The 22,649-nt window shown below is 35.1% G+C and overlaps 1 protein-coding gene across 1 annotated transcript in view; it reads left to right on the plus strand.

Annotated features, from left to right (window-relative positions):
- RP1 (RP1 axonemal microtubule associated) overlaps window positions 1-22,649 on the plus strand; it is a 364,241-nt gene that overhangs the window by 80,047 nt on the left and 261,545 nt on the right. The window contains 3 exon segments of the mRNA XM_035726960.1: window positions 3,298-3,461; window positions 16,260-16,346; window positions 19,320-19,452. Of these exon segments, the coding sequence (XP_035582853.1) occupies window positions 3,298-3,461; window positions 16,260-16,346; window positions 19,320-19,452 (384 nt within the window).

Below are 22,649 nucleotides of genomic sequence, written 5' to 3' on the forward strand. Positions count from 1 at the left end.
ATTAGATTTCAAGGCCTGAGAACAATCCTCTATGGCTTACTGCTTTGTTCTCTGGGCCCTAGTAAGGAAGTAGCCCCATCTTCTTGACCCCCAGGATGGTGGCCTTGCCCCAGGGCAGTTATTCCATCCACTTTGGCCCTCAGAGTCATTCTTTGTTTATTTCATTCCGTCTCTGTCCTTTTCATCTGCTGGAATAAAATTCATGAAAACCTTGTTGATCTTCTGTGGATGTCATGGGAGTTCACATCATTAGGCACAAGAGTACTCTGTAGAGTCTTCCTGGACAACTAATTTTTACTCCTGGCTTCTGCTGAGATAGTTGACTGGATCCATAAATCACATGCCTGATCTCTTTAGCAAACAATTTTCCTGCCACATCCTAGGCTCTGTAGGTTGAGAATTTTCCAAATAATTAAGTGCAGGATCCTTTTTGCTTAATAATTCCTGCCTCAATTTATCTCTTTCCTCTTGAATTTGACCATAAGCAGCAAGGAGAAACCAGGCCAGACCTTCTACATTTTGATTGGAAATCTCCTCAGCTAAATTTCCAAGTTTATCATTACAAGTTCTATTTGCACTACTGAACAATAGAGCACAATTCAGCCAAGTTCTCTGTCACTTTCAAAATAAGAATACCCTTTACTCCAGTTTTCAACAACATGTTACTCATTTCTGTCACTTTCAATAATAAGTTTCTATCATGAATGGGTATTTAATTTTCCCAAATGCTTTTTTTGGTCTATTGAAGTGGACAGATACATGTTCTCCTATTCTGTTAATATGATGAATTACATTGATTGATTTCTAAATGTTAAAAAGCTTTGAGTTCCTGGGATACATTTGCAGGTTGTGGTTGACTTGATTTCCTAATATGTTGTTGAGAATATTTTCATTTACATTCATGAGGGTTATTGCTTTGTAGTTTCCTTATTATGCCTTTGTTTTTGGTATCAAAGTAATGCTTATCTTATATCATGAGTTGGCAACTATTTCAAAGGGTTTGTATAGGATTGTTTTTTTTTTTAAGTTTTGGTAGAAAATTCACATCTGGGCCTGCAGTTCTTTGTGAAAAGCAATTAACTATAAGTTTATAATTTTTTGGAATATATAGGGCTATTCAAATTGTATAGTTGTTTTGTATCTGATACGGTATTTGAGTCTTTCATCAAGCTATCTGTACATTCCCTGCATCCTATTTTTCTCCAGTCTATTTACTCACCCCTTCAACCTACTCTTTTTCAAATTGGGGTCTAATGGGATATGAAGATTAAGAAGGTTTTTAGAATTTTATCTCCTCACCTTTTTTCTCCCATAATATTGCTAAGCAAGCTGGGTTAGGTGCCCTACAAATTCCTAAAATCTGTGTCATTCTTCTCTTGGCTTCTACTTTACAGAGATTACAGCATGAGTTTTTGTACCTTCTTCATTTAATTTCTGCAATTTTTTGCCAGCTTTTTAAATTAAGAAGTTATTTTTCATATTTGTTCTGGTAGTTTTTCTGTGATCTGGTCTCTCTTTTCCAAAATCTTACAATAAGAATGTCCCGATTTTTTCCCTTTTTGTATTTTGGCATTAGTACCTCATATAGATTATAAACTGACAGAACAAAGACATCATTTTATGTTTTCCATCTACTCCTCCCTGTGACACCAGACACCTAGTGATGATTCAGTGACTTGTTAGCTATTGATTGATTGAAGTGTAAATTATAAACTTAAAGATGAATCTTGGTTCATGATCTTTACATTCTACTCCAGCTTTTACAAGAGCCCCTTCCAAGGTTAAGGTTTTAATGATTTAAAGAGGTATAAAGCCCTATGGTAAACTGATATCATATTTCATTATCTTCTTTTTTATTTCTGTTCCTATACTTCTTATCCTTTTCCATCTTAGTTGTTGGAAAATAGAATTTCTTTCCCTATTGATTTGGTCCTTGTACATTTAGCAAGTATTGATTCTCCCCTGAACTCTTTTGCTGCATTTCTTTTTTTTTTTTTTAAGAGAGTAGAAGCTGAAGAGCTTTATTTCATTTTATACAAACAAGCACTAACATACTAGTCTACAGAAAACAGCTAGAATTTTCCCAGTTCTGTAGTTTGTAGTTGCAATTTAACTATTTTTCCATTGTTAAAGATAGCCTATTTTCCTCTTTCAGTTTTTAAAAATGAGGTTTTTATTTACTAACTGATTGTCTACCAGGATGATTTGGTAGCCTAACTTGGCTTTTTGCCATGTGTTGGAAAAATAAAGTAGAATTTCCTGTTTCAAAGTAGATTTTAAACACATGCATTAATTTAACATATATTCATTTTACCATATAAATATAACTTAAACAGAATTTGATTACTATTTGAATGATCAAAATGAGAAATAAACTTTAGTTAAATATGGGAGAGAGAAAACCACAGTCTAAAGAACAGAATGTAATTTAAATCCATAGTTCTGAATTTTATTGCCTCATATTCTTTCTTCTTTTATACAATATTGAGTGTATTCCCTAATTTCTCATTATTTCAATTTTCTTATTGATCAATTCTTGATGTTTTTTCCAAAGAAACCTAAGAAAATTAAATTGAAATCCTAGGAAGTAACATCATACCACTATCAGTGTGCTATAATGTTTAGTTAATCTCAGTTATATTCACTATGAGCCATATATTTTCTAGCACTGTGTTTATTTGTTGCTGGGATACAAAATTTATTTAATTTTATTTAATTTTGTACACAAAATTCCACAAATGTGGAACTCAGTTACTTCATCTATTAATTAGGGGTACTTAAAACAATAAGTGTAGAAATTGCCAGATGACTTCTCAAATTCCTTCTAATCTGATTCCAATTTTTATGATTATATAAATTATTACATAATTTTTTACTTTGGAAAATAAATATCTAAACTCAGAAGATCTTAAAATGTATAATTCTGAATGCACATATTACATATCAGAGCTAACAATATTGGAAATATTTTGTCAAAATGCAGGGAACTTTAGAGAAGTTATATAGCAGCTCTCTTGGAGTCCAAGCATGACCAAGTATAACAGGATAATTGTATCTCTCTAATTTTATTATTAAAGATTTAGGAAATATTCTCAAAGTTACATTGTAGGACATAGTAATTTTATTGAATATCTTAAAAACCAAGTCTAAATCTTGTGTTACAGTACTTTTCCAAAGGATATGGAGAAGAGTAAGTCATGTCTTTCTGAACTCTCCTGGCTTTACGATGACCAGCTCTTCTGAGTCTTCTGTTTTTATAAATTGCTTTAATGCTGTGTGTTATTTGTGCTTCTATAGGTGGTAACTGGAAAGTTTCCATAATCACCAGTGACTTGCCAAATTCAGGGACCAGCTCACAGATTTATATTATATTGTATGGACAACATAGAAGTTCAGCTCCTATATATCTTTATGGAACAGGTGGATCTCAATTTCAGGATGGGCATGAAGACATATTTACTGTAAGTAATAAAACTGAGTAAAACCTGTTAATATAAGTGATACAGATAGTTGTACTTTGGAATGAATACAGTCTATCAAATTGGTGCTTTCTGTTATAACACCATGTTTCCTGTAGAAGATCAATCCAAAGTAATTCATGGCAATTTTTGTTCATGCAGATTATACAAAAGGAAAACTGCAATACAATAAGAGACAATAGCTGGAGAGAAATACTAGATGGCCAACTTTAATTGTTTCTATACTTGTGGCTGTGGGGAGCAAGGGCTTATGCCTTTCTGGCTGGGGCTCAAACAGATAAAGCTCAAAATCAAAGTTGCAAAGGAAAAAAAACAATTATCAAATAAAGGAGAGCAAAGAAGTTATAATCAAATTATTAATTCATTACTAGACATATTGAGATCAAGATTAGAGAGAAACAGAGGTAGCAGGGGAGACCAGTATCAGACCAGTTGTTAAACTAAAGTCAGAAAGATTAGCAACCAAAGGAAAGATTTGAAATGAGTCAAGCACTTTGCACTTTATAGGTATTTAATAATACCTGTTGAATGAATGATTGGATGCATAGAGGGATTATTTTGGACTGGGTAGAAATAGAGACTAAAATCACAATCAGGAATGAGTATCATTAAGTATCTCATATCATTATAGGATACTCACTTCCATGTGATCCTGGGTGTTTGGTTTACTACAGTCTGTGTAACCAGCTGACATATGTCACAGAAGAGGCTGAATCATTTGGAACCAAACTAACGGTTTAGTTTGAACTGTCCTTTCCATAGTTTCTATATGAGTCAATATTTAAAGAAACTCTTTCTTGTTTGATGGGCACTACAAGTAAAAAATGAAGACTTTATCATTATTTCGCATGTGTAAGAAATAGTTTTAGAAGTAACGTAACATAAAAAAAAAAAAAAGAAATGACTGTACCAAAGGAGTCTAAGTTGTTTTTGTTGTTGTTCTGCTATTATGTTATTTCATGTGTATTTTTTTCATTTTAAAAATGTTTTTTATTAACTTCTTTTTTTAAAGTTTATTTTATTTTATTATGTTAGTCACCATACAGTACATCATTAGTTTTTGATGTAGTGTTCCATGATTCATTGTTTTTGTATAGCACCCAGTGCTCCATGCAATACGTGCCCTCCTTAATACCAGTCATTTCCGCACCCCCCTCCCCTCTAAAACCCTCAGTTTGTTTCCCGGAGTCCATAGTCGCTCATGGTTTGTCTCCCTCTCCGATTTCCCCCCCTTCATTTTTCCCTTCCTTCTCCTAATGTCCTCCACGCTATCCCTTATGTTCCACAAATAAGTGAAACCATATGATAATTGTCTTTCTCTGCTTGACTTATTTCACTTAGCATAATCTCTTCCAGTCCCATCCATGTTGATGTAAAAGTTGGGTATTCATCCTTTCTGATGACTGGGCAATATTCCATTGTACATATGGACCGCATCTTCTTTATCCATTCATCTGTTGAAGGGCATCTCAGCTCTTTCCACAGTTTGGCCATTGTGGACATTGCTGCTATGCACATTGGGGTGCATATGGCCCTTCTTTTCACTACATCTGTGTCTTTGGGGTAAATACCCAGGAGTGCAATTGCTGGGTCATAGGGTAGCTCTATTTTTAATTTTTTGAGGCACCTCCACACTGTTTTCCAAAGTGGCTGTACCAACTTGCATTCTCACCAACAGTATAAGAGGGTTCCCCTTTCTCCACAATTCTCCAACATTCATTGTTTCTTGCCTTGTCAATTTCTGCCATTCTAACTGGTGTAAGGTGGTATCTCAATGGGGTTTGGTTTGAATTTCCCTGATGGCTAATGATGATGAACACTTTTTCATGTGTCTGTTAGCCATTTGTATGTCTTCTTTGAAGAAGTGTCTGTTCATGTCTTCTGCCCATTTTTTGACTTGATTATTTGTTTTTTGGTTGTTGAATCTGAGAAATTCTTTAAAGATCTTGGATACCGGCCCTTTTCTGTAGTGTCATTTGCAAATATCTTCTCCCATTCTGTGGGTTGCCTCTTTGTTTTGTTGACTGTTTCCTTTGCTGTGCAGAAGCTTTTTATCTTGATGAAGTCCCAAATGTTCATTTTTGATTTTGTTTCACTAGCCTTTGGAGATGTACCTTGAAAGAAGTTGCTGTGGGCGATGTCAAAGAGGTTACTGCCTATGTTCTCCTCTAGGATTTTGATGGATTCCTGTCTCACATTGAGGTCTTTCATCCATTTTGAGTTTATCTTTGTGTATGGTGTTAGAGAATGGTCAAGTTTCATTCTTCTGTATATAGCTGTCCAATTTTCCCAGCACTATTTATTGAAGAGACTTTTTTTCCATTGCACGTTTTTTCCTGCTTTGTCAAAGATTATTTGACCATAGAGTTGAGGGTCCATATCTGGGCTATCTATTCTGTTCCATTGGTCTATATGTCTGTTTTTGTGCCAGTACCATGCTGTCTTGGTGATCACTGCCTTGTAATATAGTTTGAAATCAGGCAACGTGATGCCCTCAGCTTTGTTTTTCTTTTTCAATATTTTCTTTGGCGATTTGGAGTCTTTTCTGATTCCATAAAAATTTTAGGGTTGTTTGTTCCAGCACTTTGAAAAATGTCATTGGAATTTTGATCAGGATGGCATTGAAGGTATAGATTGCTCTGGGCAGCATAGATATTTTAACAATGTTTATTCTTCTGATCCATGAGTATGGAATGTTTTTCCCTCTGTGTCTTCTTCCATTTCTTTCATGAGTGTTCTGTAGTTCCTAGAGTATAGATCTTTTACCTCTTTAGTTTGGTTTATTCTGAGGTATCTTATGGTTTTTGGTGCTATTGTAAATGGAATCATCTCTCTAATTTCTCTTTCTACAGTTGCATTGTTAGTGTATAAGAAAGCAACTGATTTCTGTGCATTGACTTTCTATCCCGTCACATTACTGAATTGCTGTATGAGTTCTAGTAATTTGGGGGTGGAGTCTTTTGGATTTTCCACATAAAGTATCATGTCATCTGTGAAGAGAGAGTTTGACTTCTTCTTTGCCAATTTGAATACCTTTTATTTCTTTTTGTTGTTTGATTGCTGTTGCCAGGACTTCTAGTACTATGTTGAACAATAGTGGTGAGAGTGGGCATCCTTGTCATGTTCTGGATCTTAATGGAAAGGCTCTCAGCTTTTCTCCATGGATCATGATATTTGCTGTGGGTTTTTTATAGATGGATTTTATGAACTCGAGGAATGTTCCCTCTATCTCTATACTCTGAAGAGTTTTAATCAGGAAAGGATGCTGTATTTTGTCAAATGCTTTTTCTGCATCAATTGAGAGGACCATTTGGTTCTTCTGTCTCCTCTTATTAATGTGTTCTATCACATTGATTTGTGAATGTTGAACCACCCTTGCATCCTGGGGATAAATGCCACTTGGTCATGGTGGATGATCCTTTTAATGTATTGTTGGATCTTATTAGCTAGGATTTTATGGAGAATATTGGAATCCATATTCATCAGGGATATCTGTCTGAAAGTGTCCTTTTTGATGGGGTCTTTGCCTGGTTTGGGGATTAAGGTAATGCTAGCCTCATAGAATGAGTCTGGAAGCTTTCCTTCTGTTTCTCTTTTTTCAAACAGCTTCAGGAGAATAGGTATTATTTCTTCTTTGAATGTTTGGTAGAATTCCCCAGGGAATCCATCAGGCTCTGGACTCTTGTTTTTTGGGAGGTCTTTGATCATTGCTTCAATCTCGTTACTGGTTATTGGCCTATTTAGGTTGTCAGTTTCTTCCTGTTTCAGTCTTGGGAGTTTATACGTTTCCAGGAAGGCATCCATTTCATCCAGGTTGCTCAATTTATTGGCATATAGTTGATGATAATAGTGTCTAATACATGTTTCTATTTCCTTGGTGTTAGTCGTGATTTCTCCCCTTTCATTCATAATTTTATTAATTTGGGTCCTTTCTCTTTTCTTTTGGATAAGTCTAGCCAGTGGTTTATCAATCTTATTAATTCTTTCAAAGAACCAGCTTCTAGTTTCTTTGATCTGTTCTACTGTGTTTCTGGTTTCTAATTCATTGATCTCTGCTCTAATCTTAACTATTTCTCTTTTAATGCATGGCTGAGGCATCGTTTGTTGCTTTTTCTCTAGTTCTTTAAGGCATACAGTTAGTTGGTGAATTCGGGATTTTTCTGTTTTTTTGAGTGAGGCTTGGAATGGCTATGTGTTTCCCCCTTAGGACCACCTTTGCAATATCGCATAGGTTTTGGACTGATGTGTTTTTGTTCTCATTTCTTTCTATGAATTGTTTAAGTTCTTTGATTTCCTGGTTGACCCAAACATTCTTGCTAAAGCTAAAGACCACTTTAGCTTCCAAGTGTTTGAATTTCTGCCAAATTTTTTCTTGTGATTGAGTTCCAGTTTTAAAGCATTATGGTCTGAAAATATGCAGGGAACAATCTCAATCTTTTAGTATTGGTTGAGACCCGATTTGTGACCCATTATGTGGTCTATTCTGGAGAAAGTTCCATGTGCGCTCGAGAAGAATAAGTATTCTCTTGTTTTAGAGTGGAATGTTCTGTATATATCTATGAGGTCCATCTGGTCCAGTGTGTCATTCAAAGCTCTTGTTTCATTGTTGCTTTTCTGCCTAAATGATCTGTCTATTGCTGAGAGTGGAGTATTGAGGTCTTCTACAGTTAACGTATTATTATCAGTATGACTCTTTATTTTGGTTAACAGTTGGCTTATGTAGATGGCTGCTCCCATGTTGGGGGCATAGATATTTACAATTGTTAGATCTTGTTGTTGGATAGACCCTTTAAGAATGATATAGTGTCCTTCTGTGTCTCTAACTATAGTCTTTAGTTTAAAATCTAATTTGTCTGATATAAGAATTGCTACCCCAGCTTTCTTTTTTTTTTTTACCCCCAGCTTTCTTTTGGAGGTCTGTTGGCATGGAAGATGGATCTCCATCCCTTCACTTTCAGTCTGGATGTATCTTTAGTTTCAAAACGAATCTTTTGTAGACAGCATATGGATGGGTCCTGTCTTTTTATCCAGTCTGCAACCCTGTGCCATTTTATGGGAGCATATAGGCCATTCATGTTGAGAGTGATTATTGAAAGATATGAATTTATTGTCCTCATGTTATGTTGCCTGTGAAGACCTTGTTTTTATAGACTGTCTCTGTAAATTTCTGTTCTGTATCACTCTTGGGGTCTTTCTCCTTTTATAGAACCCCTCTTAATATTTCTTGCAGGGCCAGCTTAGTGGTCACATATTCTTCAGTTTCTGCCAGTCTTGGAAGCTCTGCATCTCTCCATCCATTCTAAATGACAGTCTTGCTGGATAAAGTATTCTTGGCTGCACGTTATTCTCATTTATTACCCTGAATATGTCTTGCCAGCCCTTTCTGGCTGGCCAGGTGTCTGTGGATAGGTCTGACGTTATTCTGATGTTCCTCCCTCTGTACTTAAGGAATCTCTTCCCCCTAACTGCCCTTAAGATGGTTTCCTTGGTTCTAAGATTTGCAAGTTTTACTATCACATGCCGGGGTGTTGGCCTGTTTTCCTTGATCTTGGAGGGGTCCTCTCTGCCTCTAAGACACGAATGTTTGTTTCATTCCCCAGTTTAGGGAAGTTCTCAGCATGATTTGCTCAAATATATCTTCTAATCCTCTCTGTCTCTCTACACCCCCTCATGGACCCCAATCATTCTGACATTGGAACATTTCATGGTGTCACTTATTTCTCTGATTCTATTTTCATGGATTTTGAGTTGTTTTTCCCTGGCCTCCTCTTTTTCCTTCTTGCCTATTAATTGGTCTTCTAGAGATCACTGATTCCCTCTTCTGCCTCACTTGCCCTAGCTGTTAGATTATCTAGATTAGATTGGATCTCATTGATAGCATTTTTAAGTTCTGCCACTTCAGCTTTCATTTCTGTCTTTAGAGACTCTATGTTGCCAATAATTGATTTCTCCATTCTAGCTATTGTCTTCACAATTGCTACCCTGAATTCCGTCTCTGACATCTTGGTTATATCTGTGTTCATTTGTAAATCTGTGGCATAAGTCATAGTCTCTGAGTCTTTCCTATTTTGGGGGTTCCTTCTCCTAGTCATTCTGTTGAGGGGTGGTTGAGGGAATGTATAGAGTCCAAATTATTGACCACAACCCAAGCAAGATACTTGCTGTTTTATAGGGACCTTAGGGTTGATGGCCTCTTGTTCTCCCAGCCTGTCTTCTGGGGGAGGGACCTGCCACACTGTTATTCAGGCAACCCTGTTTGGGCAGAGTTGCCCTGCCCACTGTGGCGGGTGATGGGCTTAGTGAGAACTGGTTTTTGGGGGCTTTTGTTTTCTGGTTGCTTTCTCTTGGCTTTCTGTGTCTCTTCCAAGAGTCAGAGCAGAAGAAATTGTTTCCAATCCTCTGCCTCAGAGTGGAGAGATCACAGTCTGTTCTTCAGTGAGCTCTCCAGGCCACACTATCTCCATTTCTGTCTGTGCTGCTATAAACTGCCGCATCCTGGGTTGTGTGCCCCTCAGCTGTGCTCCCAGTCTTTGCCTCCAGGTAGCGGCATGTCTCTGCCCTTTGTGCTTCTAAAACTGCTGGCCACCCCCAGTTTGCATGCATGGCCCCACTGGTCCGGTTTCAGTCCAGGGTGGGGGGCTGCCCTAAAGTCCTTTCCCCATCACTACTGGTCTGTGAGTCTGTGCCCGGTCCCCAGCGTGGGAGGCTATCACTCACCAGCGGTGTAGGATCCCAAAGGCTTGGCTCCTTCACCCTTCCGTTTATCCTCCGATATCTGCCTGCACAATCACGGCTCCCCGTTTCATACCTCAAAATCAACCGCCTGTGATATTCTGTTTGTAGAGATCCAGATCTATCTTCTTACATCTCAGGTTGATTTCGTGGGTGTTCAGAGTGGTCTGGTAGATACCCAGCTCAATTCCAGGGACTGGTTGGAATAGGGTCTCCTACTCCTCTGCCATCTTTTCCAGGTCTCCAATGTTTAGATATTTTAGACAGAAAATCAATAAGGAAATATTGGCCTTAAATGGCATGGTAGACCAGACAGACTTAATAGATAAATACAGAATATTTCATCCTAATGCAGCAGAATGCACATTCTTCTCAAGTGCACATGGAATATTCTGCAGGATAGAATATTCTGCAGAATAGGCCACCTACGTGGCTCAGTTTGTTAAGCATCTGCCTTCAGCTCAGGGCATGATCTCGGAGTCCCTGGATCAAGATCTGCATTGGGCTCCCTGCTCAGCAGGGGGTCTGCTTCTCCCTCTGCCCCTCACCCTGATCTTGGGTCCTCTCTCTCTCAAATAAATAAATAAAATCTTTAAAAAAATATTCTGCAGGATTGAATATTCTGTAGGATAGGAATATTTTGCAAGCCACCAAACAGGTCTCAATGAATCTAAGTAGATTGAAATCATATCAAGCATCTTCACTTACCATAATAATATGAAACTAGAAATCAACTAGAAGATAAAAATCTGGAAAAATCACAAATATATGGAGATTAAATAATAAGCTACTGAATAAGCAATGGGTTAGTGAAAGGAGAAATTAAAAAAAAATCTTAGGACAAATGAAAATAGATATACAACATACCAAAATATATGGTGAGTAGCAGTAGTAGTTCTAATAGGTAAGTTTGTAGCACTACAGGTCTATCTTGAGAAACAAGAAAAATCTCAAATAATTTAACTTTACACCTAAAGAAACAAGAAAAAGAAGAATAAATTCCAAACTTAGTAGAGGGAAGGAAATAATAAAGACCAGAGGCAAAATATATGAAATAGAGATTAAAAATACAATAGAAAAGATTGGTGAAACCAAGAGCTGGTTCTTTGAAAAGAGAAAATTGGCAAACATTGGTGAGACATACTGAGAAAAAGAGAGAGGTCTCAAATAAAATCAGAAATGAGAGAGGAAAAGTTACAACTGACACACACACATACACACAAAAGAAAAAGGATCACCAACGATTACTGTGAACAATTATACACCAACAAATTGGACAACCTATAAGAAATGGATAAATTTCTAGAAATATACAAACTTCTAAGACTGAATCATGAAGAAATAGACAATCTGAATAGACTGATTATTAGTAGGGTGTCGGGAATGGCCAGCAATACCTGTACCGATGGATGAAAGATTACTCCAAACTGCTGTGGAAGAAAGGAGAAGGCAAGGGGGTCAATGCTCAGAGACGAAGACCCTTTGCTCTTCTTGGCTCCCGCTTTTATTGGTCCTTCAGGATATCCTTATCACTGTTTCTCAAGCATTTGATGTGTGATAAGGGGTCTTACTGAAACTGAGAGGATTTACAGGAAAGGTAAAATATGCTAATCTGCAGGTTCTACTAAACAGCCTAAGGGACAATGCATACATCTCTTAGATCACAGGGCGGCTGTTTGGGCTAAGAAGGCTTAGGGAAGGCAACTCCCCATGGCATTCCAGTGGCAGAGTGGTCTTGTGGGCCCAGGCATTACAAAGGCACACGCCCTTCTCTGTAACCTTCCCTCACCCCCAGCAGCCTCCGTGTTCCATTTTAGCAAGCCAGGTATTATGGCTGATTTCAAGCTCTACATTAACCCCAACAGTAGGAGAGTGAATCAGTAATCAGAAAACTCCCAGCAAACAGAAGTCCAGTAATAGATGACTTCATAGGTGGTTTCCACCAAACACTTAAAGGAGAATTAACACATGTCCTTCTCAAAATATTCCAAAAAATTGAAGAAGAGGGGATGCTTCCAAACTCATTTTTTAAGGTCAGCATTATCCTGATATCAAAACCAGATCAAGGAACCACAAAAAAAAAAAAAAAAAGAAAGAAAAGAAAAAAACTTACAGGCCAGTATCATTGGTGAATAATGATGCAAAAATTCTCAACAAAGTATTAGCAAAACAAATTGAACAATACATTACAATGATCATGCACCATGAGCATGTGGGATTTATTCCAGGGATGCAAGGGTGGCTCAACATCTGTAAATCAATCAACATGATATACCACATTAACAAAATGAAGGATGAAAATCATGTCCATCTCAAAAAAGACAAATTCTTTTTTACAAAGTCCAACATTCATTTATCATAAAAACAAAGTGGGTATAGAGGGGACATACCTCAACATAATAAAGGCCATGTAGGGAAATCCATAGCTAACATCATACTCAGTGGTGAAAAGCTGAAATCTTTTCCTCTAAGATCAGGAATGACAATAATGTCCATTCTTTCTTGCCACTTTTATTCAACATAGTATTAGGAGTCCTAGCCAGTGCAATTAGGCAAGAAAAAGAAATAAAAGTCACTTAAATTGGAAACAAAAAAGTAAAACTGTCACTATTTGAGGATTACATGGTTTTCATATATAGCAAACCCCTAAGAATCCACCAAAAAATTGTTAGAACTAATAAATTCAGTAAAGTTTCAGGGTACAAAACCAATATACAAAAATATGTTGTGTTTTTATACATTAACAGTGAACTATAAGAGACACAAAGAAAACAATCCCAGTTAAAATTGCATCAACAAGAATAAAAAACCTAGGAATAAATTTAACAAAGGAGGTGAAATTCCTGTACACTGAAAACTAGAAGATATTGATGAAAGATATTGAAGAAGACACAAATAAATAGAAAGTTATTCCATGCTCATGGATTAGAAGAATTAATATTGTTATAATGTCCATATTAGCTAAAGCAATCTATGTATTAAATGCTATCCCTCTGAAAATTTATGGCATTTTTTCACAGAAATAGATTAGTCCTATAATTTGTATGAAACCACAAAGATCCCAAGTAGCCAATGCAATCCTGAAAAAGAAGAACAAATTTGGTGGTATCATAATCCCAGATTTGAATATACACTACAAACCTGTAGTAATCAAAACAGTATGATATCAACATAAAACAGACACATAGATCAATGGAACAGAATAGAGAGCTCATAAATAAACCCGTGCATATATAGTCAATTCATGACAAAAGGAGGCAAGAATATACAACAAATAAATGGTGTTAGGAAGGAAACTGGACAGCCACATGCAAAAGAATGAAACTGGACCACTATGTTACACCATACACAAAAATTAGCTTAAAATCAATTAAAGTCTTGAATGCAGTGTCTACAACTGTGAAACTCCTAAAGAAAACATAAGTGGTAAGCTTTTTGACATTAGTCTTGGTGATGATTTTTTGAATCTGACTCCAAAGGCAAGGGCAAGAAAAGGAAAATAAACAAGTGGTAGTACATCAAACTAAAATCTTCTGTATGAAGGAAACCATCAACAAAATGAAAAGACAACCTACTGAATAAGAGAACATATTTCCAATCATATATCTAAGAAAGGGTTAATATCCAAAATATATAATGAACTCATATAACTCAATGTCAAAAAAAGAAATAATCTGATTAAAAATGGGTAGATCTGTATAGATTTCCAAAAGAAGATATATAAATGTCCAACAGGCACATGTAAAGATACTTAACATCAATAATCATGAGGGAAATGCAAATCAAAACCATGTGATACCACCTCCCAGCTATTAGAATGGCTATTATCAAAAAGATAAGGAATAATAAGTTGGCAGAAAGGAGAAAGAACCCTTGTGCACTGTTGGTGGTACTGTAAATTGGTACAATCGCTGTGGAAAACACTATGGAGATTTCTCAAAAAAAAAATAAAGATAGAAATACTATATGATCCAGCAATTCCACTTCTGGAATTAAAAAAAATGAAAATATTATTTCTAAAAGATACATGTACTCCTGTGTTCATTACAGCATTATTTACAATAGCCAAGATATGGAACTAATCTTACGTGTCCATTGATGGATGAACTGATAAAGATGTGGCATAAATACACAGTGGAATACTACTCAGTCACACAAAAGAATGAGATCTTGACACTTGTGGCCACATAAGTGTACCTTGAGGGTATTATACTAAGTGAAGTAAGTCAGAGAAAGACAAATACCATATGATTTCACTTACATGCAAAATCTAAATAAAACTCAAGGAAACAAAACAAAACTAATAGATACCCAGAACAGATTGGTAGTTGCCAGATGGGAGGGGGATTGAGGGTATAAATAAGTTACAGGGATGTAATATTACAGCATTGCTATAATTAGTAATGTTGTATTGCACACTTGAAAGTTGCTAAGAGAATAAATCTTAAAAGTTCTCATCATAGGAAAAAAAATTGCACAACTTTGCATGGTGACAGATGGTAACTAGACTTACTGTGGTGACCATTTCATAGGTTACACAAATATCACATCTTATACATGAATCTAATATAATGTTATATGTCAATTATAGTTCAATAAAAAGAACATTATATATTAATGATAAAAAAAGTATTTCGTAGAATTTACCCATGAAGCCGTCTGTTCTAGGCCTTTTTTTATTGGGAGGTTTTTGATTACTGCTTCAATCTCTTTACTTTCTATAGGCCTATTCAGAATTTCTGTTTTTATTCCTGAGTCAGGTTTGATAATTTGTGTGTTTCTAAGATTCATCCATTTCATATAGATTATCTAATTTTTTGGCCTACAATTATTCATGATATTCTTTTTTTATAATCCTTTTTCTTTCTGTAAGGTTAGTGGTAATGTCTCTATTTTCATTTCTAATTTTAGCAGTTGGAGTATTCTTTCTTTTTTCTTTAGGGAAGCTAAATATTTGTCAATTTTGGTATTCTTTTTGAAGAACCAACTTTTGGTTTCAGTGATTTTATTTTCTATTTTATCTCCATTCTAATATTATTTCCTTTCTTCAGCTAGCTTTGCATTTAGTTTGCACTTCTTTTTCTAGTTCCTAACATTGTATAGTTATATTATTTATTTGAGATCTTTGTTCTTCCTCTTTTTCTTTTCTCCCCATCTGTTTTCTCTCCCCACCTCCTTTTTCCTTCCCTCTCTCCCCTTTCCTCTTTCCCTCCCCCCTCCCCCTTTTTCCTTCTTTTTGCTTAGAGTCTCTGTATTTATTAAGTCAGAATCTCCAAACAAGTTTTTTCCTCACAGTAAACTTGCCAGCTTAGCTTATGGGCACCCATCTGAAATGATTTCCTTCTTTAAGTACATTCAAACTTTAAGGGATTACAGCTAAAATTTCCCTCTGAGCTCTGCTTTCACTTTAGTCCCTATATTTTTATATGTAATTGTTATTTTTCATTCATCTCAAATTCTTTTTTAATTTCGCTAGCAATTTCTTTGACTCATTGGTTGCTTAAGAGTATGTTGTTTAATTTACACAAAGGTGTGGATTTTCCATTTTTCCTTCTTGTAGTAATTTCTAGTTTTATTCCATTGTAGTTAGAAACTATTCTCTTGTGATTTCAGTCTTCTTTAATTTTCAAAACTTTTTTTGTGGTATAACATATAGTCTGCCCTGAAGAATGAATATTCCATGTGTATTTGAGAGAACTATATTCTGCTGTTGTTGAGTGGAATGTTCTATAACTATGTTAGATCTAGTTGGTCTATAACGTACAAGTCCTTACTTTCTTTATTTATCTTCTGTCTAGTTAGTCTACACATCATGCAGAGTGGGCTATTGAAATTTCCAACCATTATTGTAGACTACTTCTGTATTCAGTTTTGTCAATTTTTGTTTCATATGTTTTGGCACTTTGTCATTACGTATATACATGTTTATAATTATTATATTTCTTGATGGATTAACCCCTTTATTGATATATAATATCCTAATATGAGCTATTTTTAAATGGATTTTGTGAAATTATATTGAAAGATATTTTATTGGTTCTTTCCTAGATCATGGTTGGAGATATTGGAATACTCTTTAAGATTCGTATTGGTCATACTAACTCTGGACCTTCCCCTTCCTGGCACTGTAAAGAGGTAAAGACATATCAACACTCCCATCCTTTGCAAAACCCTCTGCAAATTCTGTTCGGGAATCAAACCTCAAAGAGGCATTTCACACCTGTTATAAATTGATGGAATCAAACCTAGATCTTTTTAGTCAGTATATTTCTCAAAACAACAGTATCATATCCCCTTATAAATAATTTAATTCCTAATTTATTGAGGGAAGCACCTCAAGTAAAAATCCTTTTACCTCTTTGCAAAGAAAAGAAAGTACTTGGGACTCTGTATAAACTCCCATTACTTATTCTTTTTATTTTAGTTTTAACTCTTTTATTATTATTTTTATTAAGTGTAGCTGAAACAGTGTTACATTAGTTTCAGGTATATAACATCGTGTTTTGACAATTACAATGCTTCTTGATATGGTTGCACTATTGATGAAAAGGTGACTAGGTAAATGTTATCTGTTTCGGAAGGATTGTAAAAGTAGACCATTTGCGTTGGTGAAATAATAATCTGCTAGATTTGAATGCCAGCTCTCAAATTTGGTCTATTCATGCTAAGCAAATAATGCCACTTGAATACTTTTAGTAGCAAAAAAAAGGCTTACATTTTCTAAATTATTCAAATTAAAAATTTTACTTATTACCATAATTGCCAACAAACGATCTTCAACACTGAAAATGAAAAATCATGTTATCCATTTTTGTGTATGGTATATTTCCATCTTTTGTCATTTCAAAATAAATGAACTTATGTAAGCAAGTTCTCAAAGTGCAAAGAACATTTAAACTCCTGATATTCTTGGCAGACTTGTTCTACAGTTTAGTAATATGTGAGAAAATTAATGAAAAATTTGTGGAAGATGAATAATCCCTTAAAAATACTTTTATTCTATTAGCATATATATGTGTGTATATATATATATATATGTTAATAATGCCATCTTCCTTTGGGATGCCTGGGTGGCTCAGTTGGTGGTTAAGTGTCTTCCTTCAGCTGGGGTCATGATCTCAGGGCCCTGGGATCGAATTGGCGTCAGGCTCCCTGCTCAGCGGGGAGCCTGCTTCTCCCTCCTTCCCCCCTGCTCTTCCCCCTGCTCATGCTCTCTCTCTCTCTCTCTCTCTCACGATCTTTCTCTCAAATCAATAAATAAAATCTTAGGAAAAAAAAGCCATCTTCTTTGCATTAAAGTCACAAAAGATCCTGAAGGAAATTGAAAAATGAAACTCTATGAAAATACGAATGTAGAAGTTAGTTTCAGACTTAAAATTACTGCCTGGCTTCTATATGAAATAATTTTCTCTTTTATGCTATACAGAGTTTTTGAAGTATGATATTCAAATTGATACTTAAATGATCAGATATAATAACATCTTTTACTTTTTCTTTCATAGTAAGTTAAGCTAATTTATGAAAATTATCATTAATACTCCTGCCATCTCATTTGATTGAAAACCAATAAGCAATATTATATTCATTATACATATATATTCAGGTGTGATATTGAGACAGTGGTTAAGTGATCTGAAAAGATTTTATAATATTGCAGAGGAAAGACAAAAAATTGGCTGAACATTCCTGTTGTCTCTCTTTGTCTGACAGTTACTCTCATTGCAAGGCAACTTGTTTGCCTGAGTTTTACCTCACCTGTCTTTGAGTACCAGTAAAGGAGAGAGATGTTCTATGATTCATAGTTTTATTCTAGGTCAATAAAGCACTTATATAATTTACTAATTTTGCCAAGTTAAGTTGCTAGATAATGTGTTGGGTATTTTCTATTCAATTCTTATAGTATAGTTTAGAAGTTTAAAATTTAAAATTTAAAGTAAGCCAATTTGTGCCTATAACTTGAAGGGATTTGAATTAAAACATTTAGTCCATTATAGCAATAATCATACAACATTTCCCCAGCCCATAAAATAATCGCATTACTTTTAGGACTTTAATCTTTGTTCTTTCAAGTTTAGTTAAGAAGATTACAAAATAAAAAGTTTCAAATGGTGGTTTATTTTGTATTTCTCAAGTAATTTACCTTGGGCTTTACTTAAAATAACCAAATCAAATAGCAAAGCCAGCAGCCTTGCAAACCAATGGTAATTCTGTGTGGTTTTCAGGAAGCCTTTCTAAAAGTGTGATTGTACCAAAATCACACATGGGGTGAATTTATGAATGCAAATTTCTGGGCCTTACCAAGATCTACAGAATTAGTAAGTTTAGGGATCAAAAATCTATTTTTGTAACAACCTCATTTCTTAAACACATTAAAATAGAAAATCTCTAAGGCATTTTAAAGACTATAAGATTAATTTATCAGATAAAATAACACTCACTGAAGCTTTTAAAACAATAATAGTACCCTACACATGAAAGGCTAGATTTTAGAATCAGGAATCATAGTTTCTACTTTCTGATGATTTTTGGTATTCGTCTGATCCTAACAGAATTGATTAACATCTTTGTTTAACTCCAGGATAAATGGAATAGTTGTAATATGGCATAATAGGTACCCAAATAAATAATTATTGCTTAAGTTTCATTCATTGCTGAGGAACCACAGAGAAAAACTGTATCAGTTTGAATCTGTAGTGCATGAAATCTAAGTTCATGCTAACATTTTGTAAAATCATTTTGAAATAAAAAATGTATTTGCTAAGGAATTGGAACAGGGAAGTAATAGATTTTTGAAAATTGTAAATCTCTTTCTAAATAGGAAAATATCGACACTTAAAAAATTTGAGAGGAAATTGGTATTTTTAGCATTTCAATGTAGAGAAATTAGAAATAGAAAAATTTCAAAATAAAAGAAATGCCATTGTACTTGAGGTGGCAATAAAAGAAGAAATTAGCACTTTTCTCGTCAAGTATTCAACACCTTCTTGTATTTAAAAATAAGTAACATGATCTTCCATGAGTTAAGTCTCAGGCTTGGATGAAAACTTTTATTTGACTCTTTGATAAAGTATTCTTACATTTTTTATAAGAAATACTGTTGCTCTGTAGATACAATTGTGGAACATGAATTCTGGAAAAAAGTTTTATATACCTGTTCAACGTTGGTTAGCGCGAGATCAAGAGGATGGGGAAATCTGTCGAGAATTTCCTGTTTTAAACAAAGGACAACCCATGCTTCCAGGTAGGGAAGATCCAACTCCAGGAAGCACAAATAAAACTTGTTTGCCTAAATGCTTAAGGACAGGGAACTTGATAAATACATATTGAGTAAATGAATAAATGAACAAATAATGATTAAACAATTGTTCATTTCTTACCAATTACCTCTTCTGATGTGAGAGCTGCATCTAAATATTTTGTAGTTGTTTCATGTACTGGCATTCAGGAGTATGTTTTTGTCTACAGTTAACCGTGCAGGGAGGTCAAATGAAATTCCTCTTTTTTTGTTTTAAGAATTTTTGTATTTATTTGAGAGAGAGACAGAGTACAAGCAGGGGGAGGGACAGAAGGAGAGGGAGAAGCAGACTTCTCGCTGAGTGGGGAGCCCCATGCGGGGCTGGATCCTGGGACCCTGGGATCATGACCTGAACCGAAGTCAGACACTTAACCAACTGAACCACCCAGGCGCCCCTGAAATGCCTCTTAATTTAAACAAGAAAATTAATTTTTAGAAGGTCATGAGACAATTGAGTGCCCAATGAAGAAGTTATTCCACGGCTAAGAAATGCAAGTCAGTGTACACTTTCCCCACCAGGTTCTACCTTAGTTTTGAAAAATTTACTACTTGATCAGGAAATGAAAACTGAACTGCTCAATGACTTTTTAAGCATTGACCAAAAGCAGAGATGTGTTCAATCCTTATGTAAATATGACTGAGAAATAGGCTCTGCTTGGGATTAGAGAGTCACTGTGTACTGCATAGTTCAGGGTGACTCTGTAAGAGCTGTTTGCTCTTGTGTCTGCTGGCCTCTGTTTTGGAAGAGAATAGCAGAATAGGAAAAAGGTATATAAGAATTATTAAATTGGTAATTTACAAAAATAAACTTTTCTTCTATCCAGAATATTTCCTACCAAAATGGGATATCTTAGTTTTCTAAAGCAATAAATGATAATAAATATTATGTGAAGATTAAGAAGAGTTCTACAGTGTCATACAATCTAATATTAGGCTTAGGTACATAATAACTTGTGTAACTTTTTAAGGGAATGTAGGTAAGTAAAACATTTGCAGAGGCTGATGATTCCATTGTGGTTTTTAACTAACGTGTAATAAACTGTTAATTTTCAGAAGTTAAAATATTTTTGAAAATATATGAATAGTTCCATTTGCTGAAAAGTGAAGGCTTGTATGAGCATTGTTCTCACCATTCATAAGCATTTTTATCACCCTTTATAAGTATTGTTAACATTCTTCCTCATTAGCCTATTTTCTTTACCCAGAATAAGACATTGGCCAGGTGCCCTGTTGCTACCCATTGCTAGCAGGATGCAGAGGTTATTTTTTGCTTTTTTGTCTCTTATTTTAACTGTAAAATTCTGTTCAAAGGATGCATATTATTCAAATACATACTGATTTTCCTTGCTTTGTTTGTAGTACTTGGTACTTAAGCTTTATTAATAAACATTTTCCCCCAGTTTCTTCACCCAGTTGAAGAAACCTCTTAATGTGTTTTCTCTGTGCTAACAGTACTCTCTCATGTGCTGTTAATAACCTTGTTAAGCCTTTAGTTTTCTAAATCTCATTGGTAGATATAACAAATGATAGCTGATCTTAGCCATACTTTTGCTTAATGTTCTAGCAAAGATTGGTACTATGTATGAAATGATGTTATTATACACAAGTGGCAGCTTTCTCTGGAGATAGAGACATCCGTTCTAGGTGGTATAAACAAGGAAAGTCTCGATTAGTGTCTATTTTGCTATATTGGTACCTTTGAGTCCATAAAGAATTAGGGCAGTATTTGTCTTTTTTTTTTTTTTTTTTTGTTTTAAGAGAGGAAGAGAGAGTGAGAGGGGGCAGGGAGAGGCAGAGGGAGAGAGAGACTCTTAAGCAGGCTCTGTGCGCAGCATGGAGCTTGACCCCGGGGCTGGATGTCACAACTTTGAGATCATGACCTGCGCCGAAATCAGGAGTTAGACATTTAACTGACTGAGACACCCAGGCACCTCAGGGCAGTATTTGTCATTTAAGGTAAAAGGAAGTCTAAAAGTGTTTGCCTCATTAACCAGTATGCTATCATATGTACCTGAAAAAATATGTTTTATGATTATGGAATTATTTTCCTGCTGTGGATAAGGTTACTAAGATGACCAGAGCAAAAAGTGGAGTTTTTCAGGCTGCTGAGGTATTTCTTTTTAATTTTAATTTTTAATTGTGATAACAAACACATAACAGAATTGACTGTCTTAACATTTGTAAGTGTACGTTTCAGGAGTGTTAAGTATATTTACATTGTATTGCAACAGATCTCTAGGACTTTTTTCATCTTCCCAAACTGAAATTTTATTTCTTCTTTTGTGAATTTTGGCAGATTGTCTGTTTCAGGGAATTGGTCCACTTTACCTAGGTTATCAAATTTGTGAACATAGAGTTCATAGCATTCTGTTAGTATCATTTTAAGTTTCCATGAGATCTGTAGTGACATTCCCTCTTTAATTTCTGATACTACTAATTTGTATCCTCTCTTTTTTTTTCTCGACTAGCCTGGCTAGAGGCTTATTGATTGTATCAATTTTTTGGAATTGCTTTTAGTTTCATTGATTTTCCTCTTTTGATTTTTTATTTTTGATTTCATTGATTTCTGCTCTAAGTCTTATTTCTTTACTTCTTGTCTACTTTGGATTTAATTTGCTCTTCTTTTTCTAGTTTCCCAGGGTGGAAACTTAGGTGATTGATTTTAGACTTTTCTTCTTTTCTAATGTATGCATTCAGTGTTATAAATCCCTCAGCATTGCTTTTGCTCCACCCCATAATTTTTGATAAATTGTGTTTTTATTTTAATTAAGTTCAAAATATTTTAAAATTTTGCTTCAGATTACTTCTTTGCCCCATGTGTTATTTAGAAGTGTGTTATTTGATCTCCACGTATAATGGGATTTTTCAGTTATCTTTCTGTTACTGATGTCTAGCTTAATTCCACTGTGGTCTGAGAGAAGACATTGTATGATTTCTGTTCTTTTAAATCTGTTAGGGTTTGTTTTATGGCCCAGGCTGTGATCTGTCTGGGTGAATGTGCCATGTGAGTGTGGGAAGAATGTGTGTTCTGCTGTTGTTGGATGAAGTAATCTATAGATGTGGATTATAAACAGTTGATCAACAGTGTTATTGAGTTCACTTATGTCCATATTGATTTTCTGCTTGCTTGATCTGTCCATTTC

Source organism: Zalophus californianus, chromosome 4 (genome assembly GCF_009762305.2).
Source record: "Zalophus californianus isolate mZalCal1 chromosome 4, mZalCal1.pri.v2, whole genome shotgun sequence".
Classification (NCBI taxonomy): Eukaryota; Metazoa; Chordata; class Mammalia; order Carnivora; family Otariidae; genus Zalophus; species Zalophus californianus.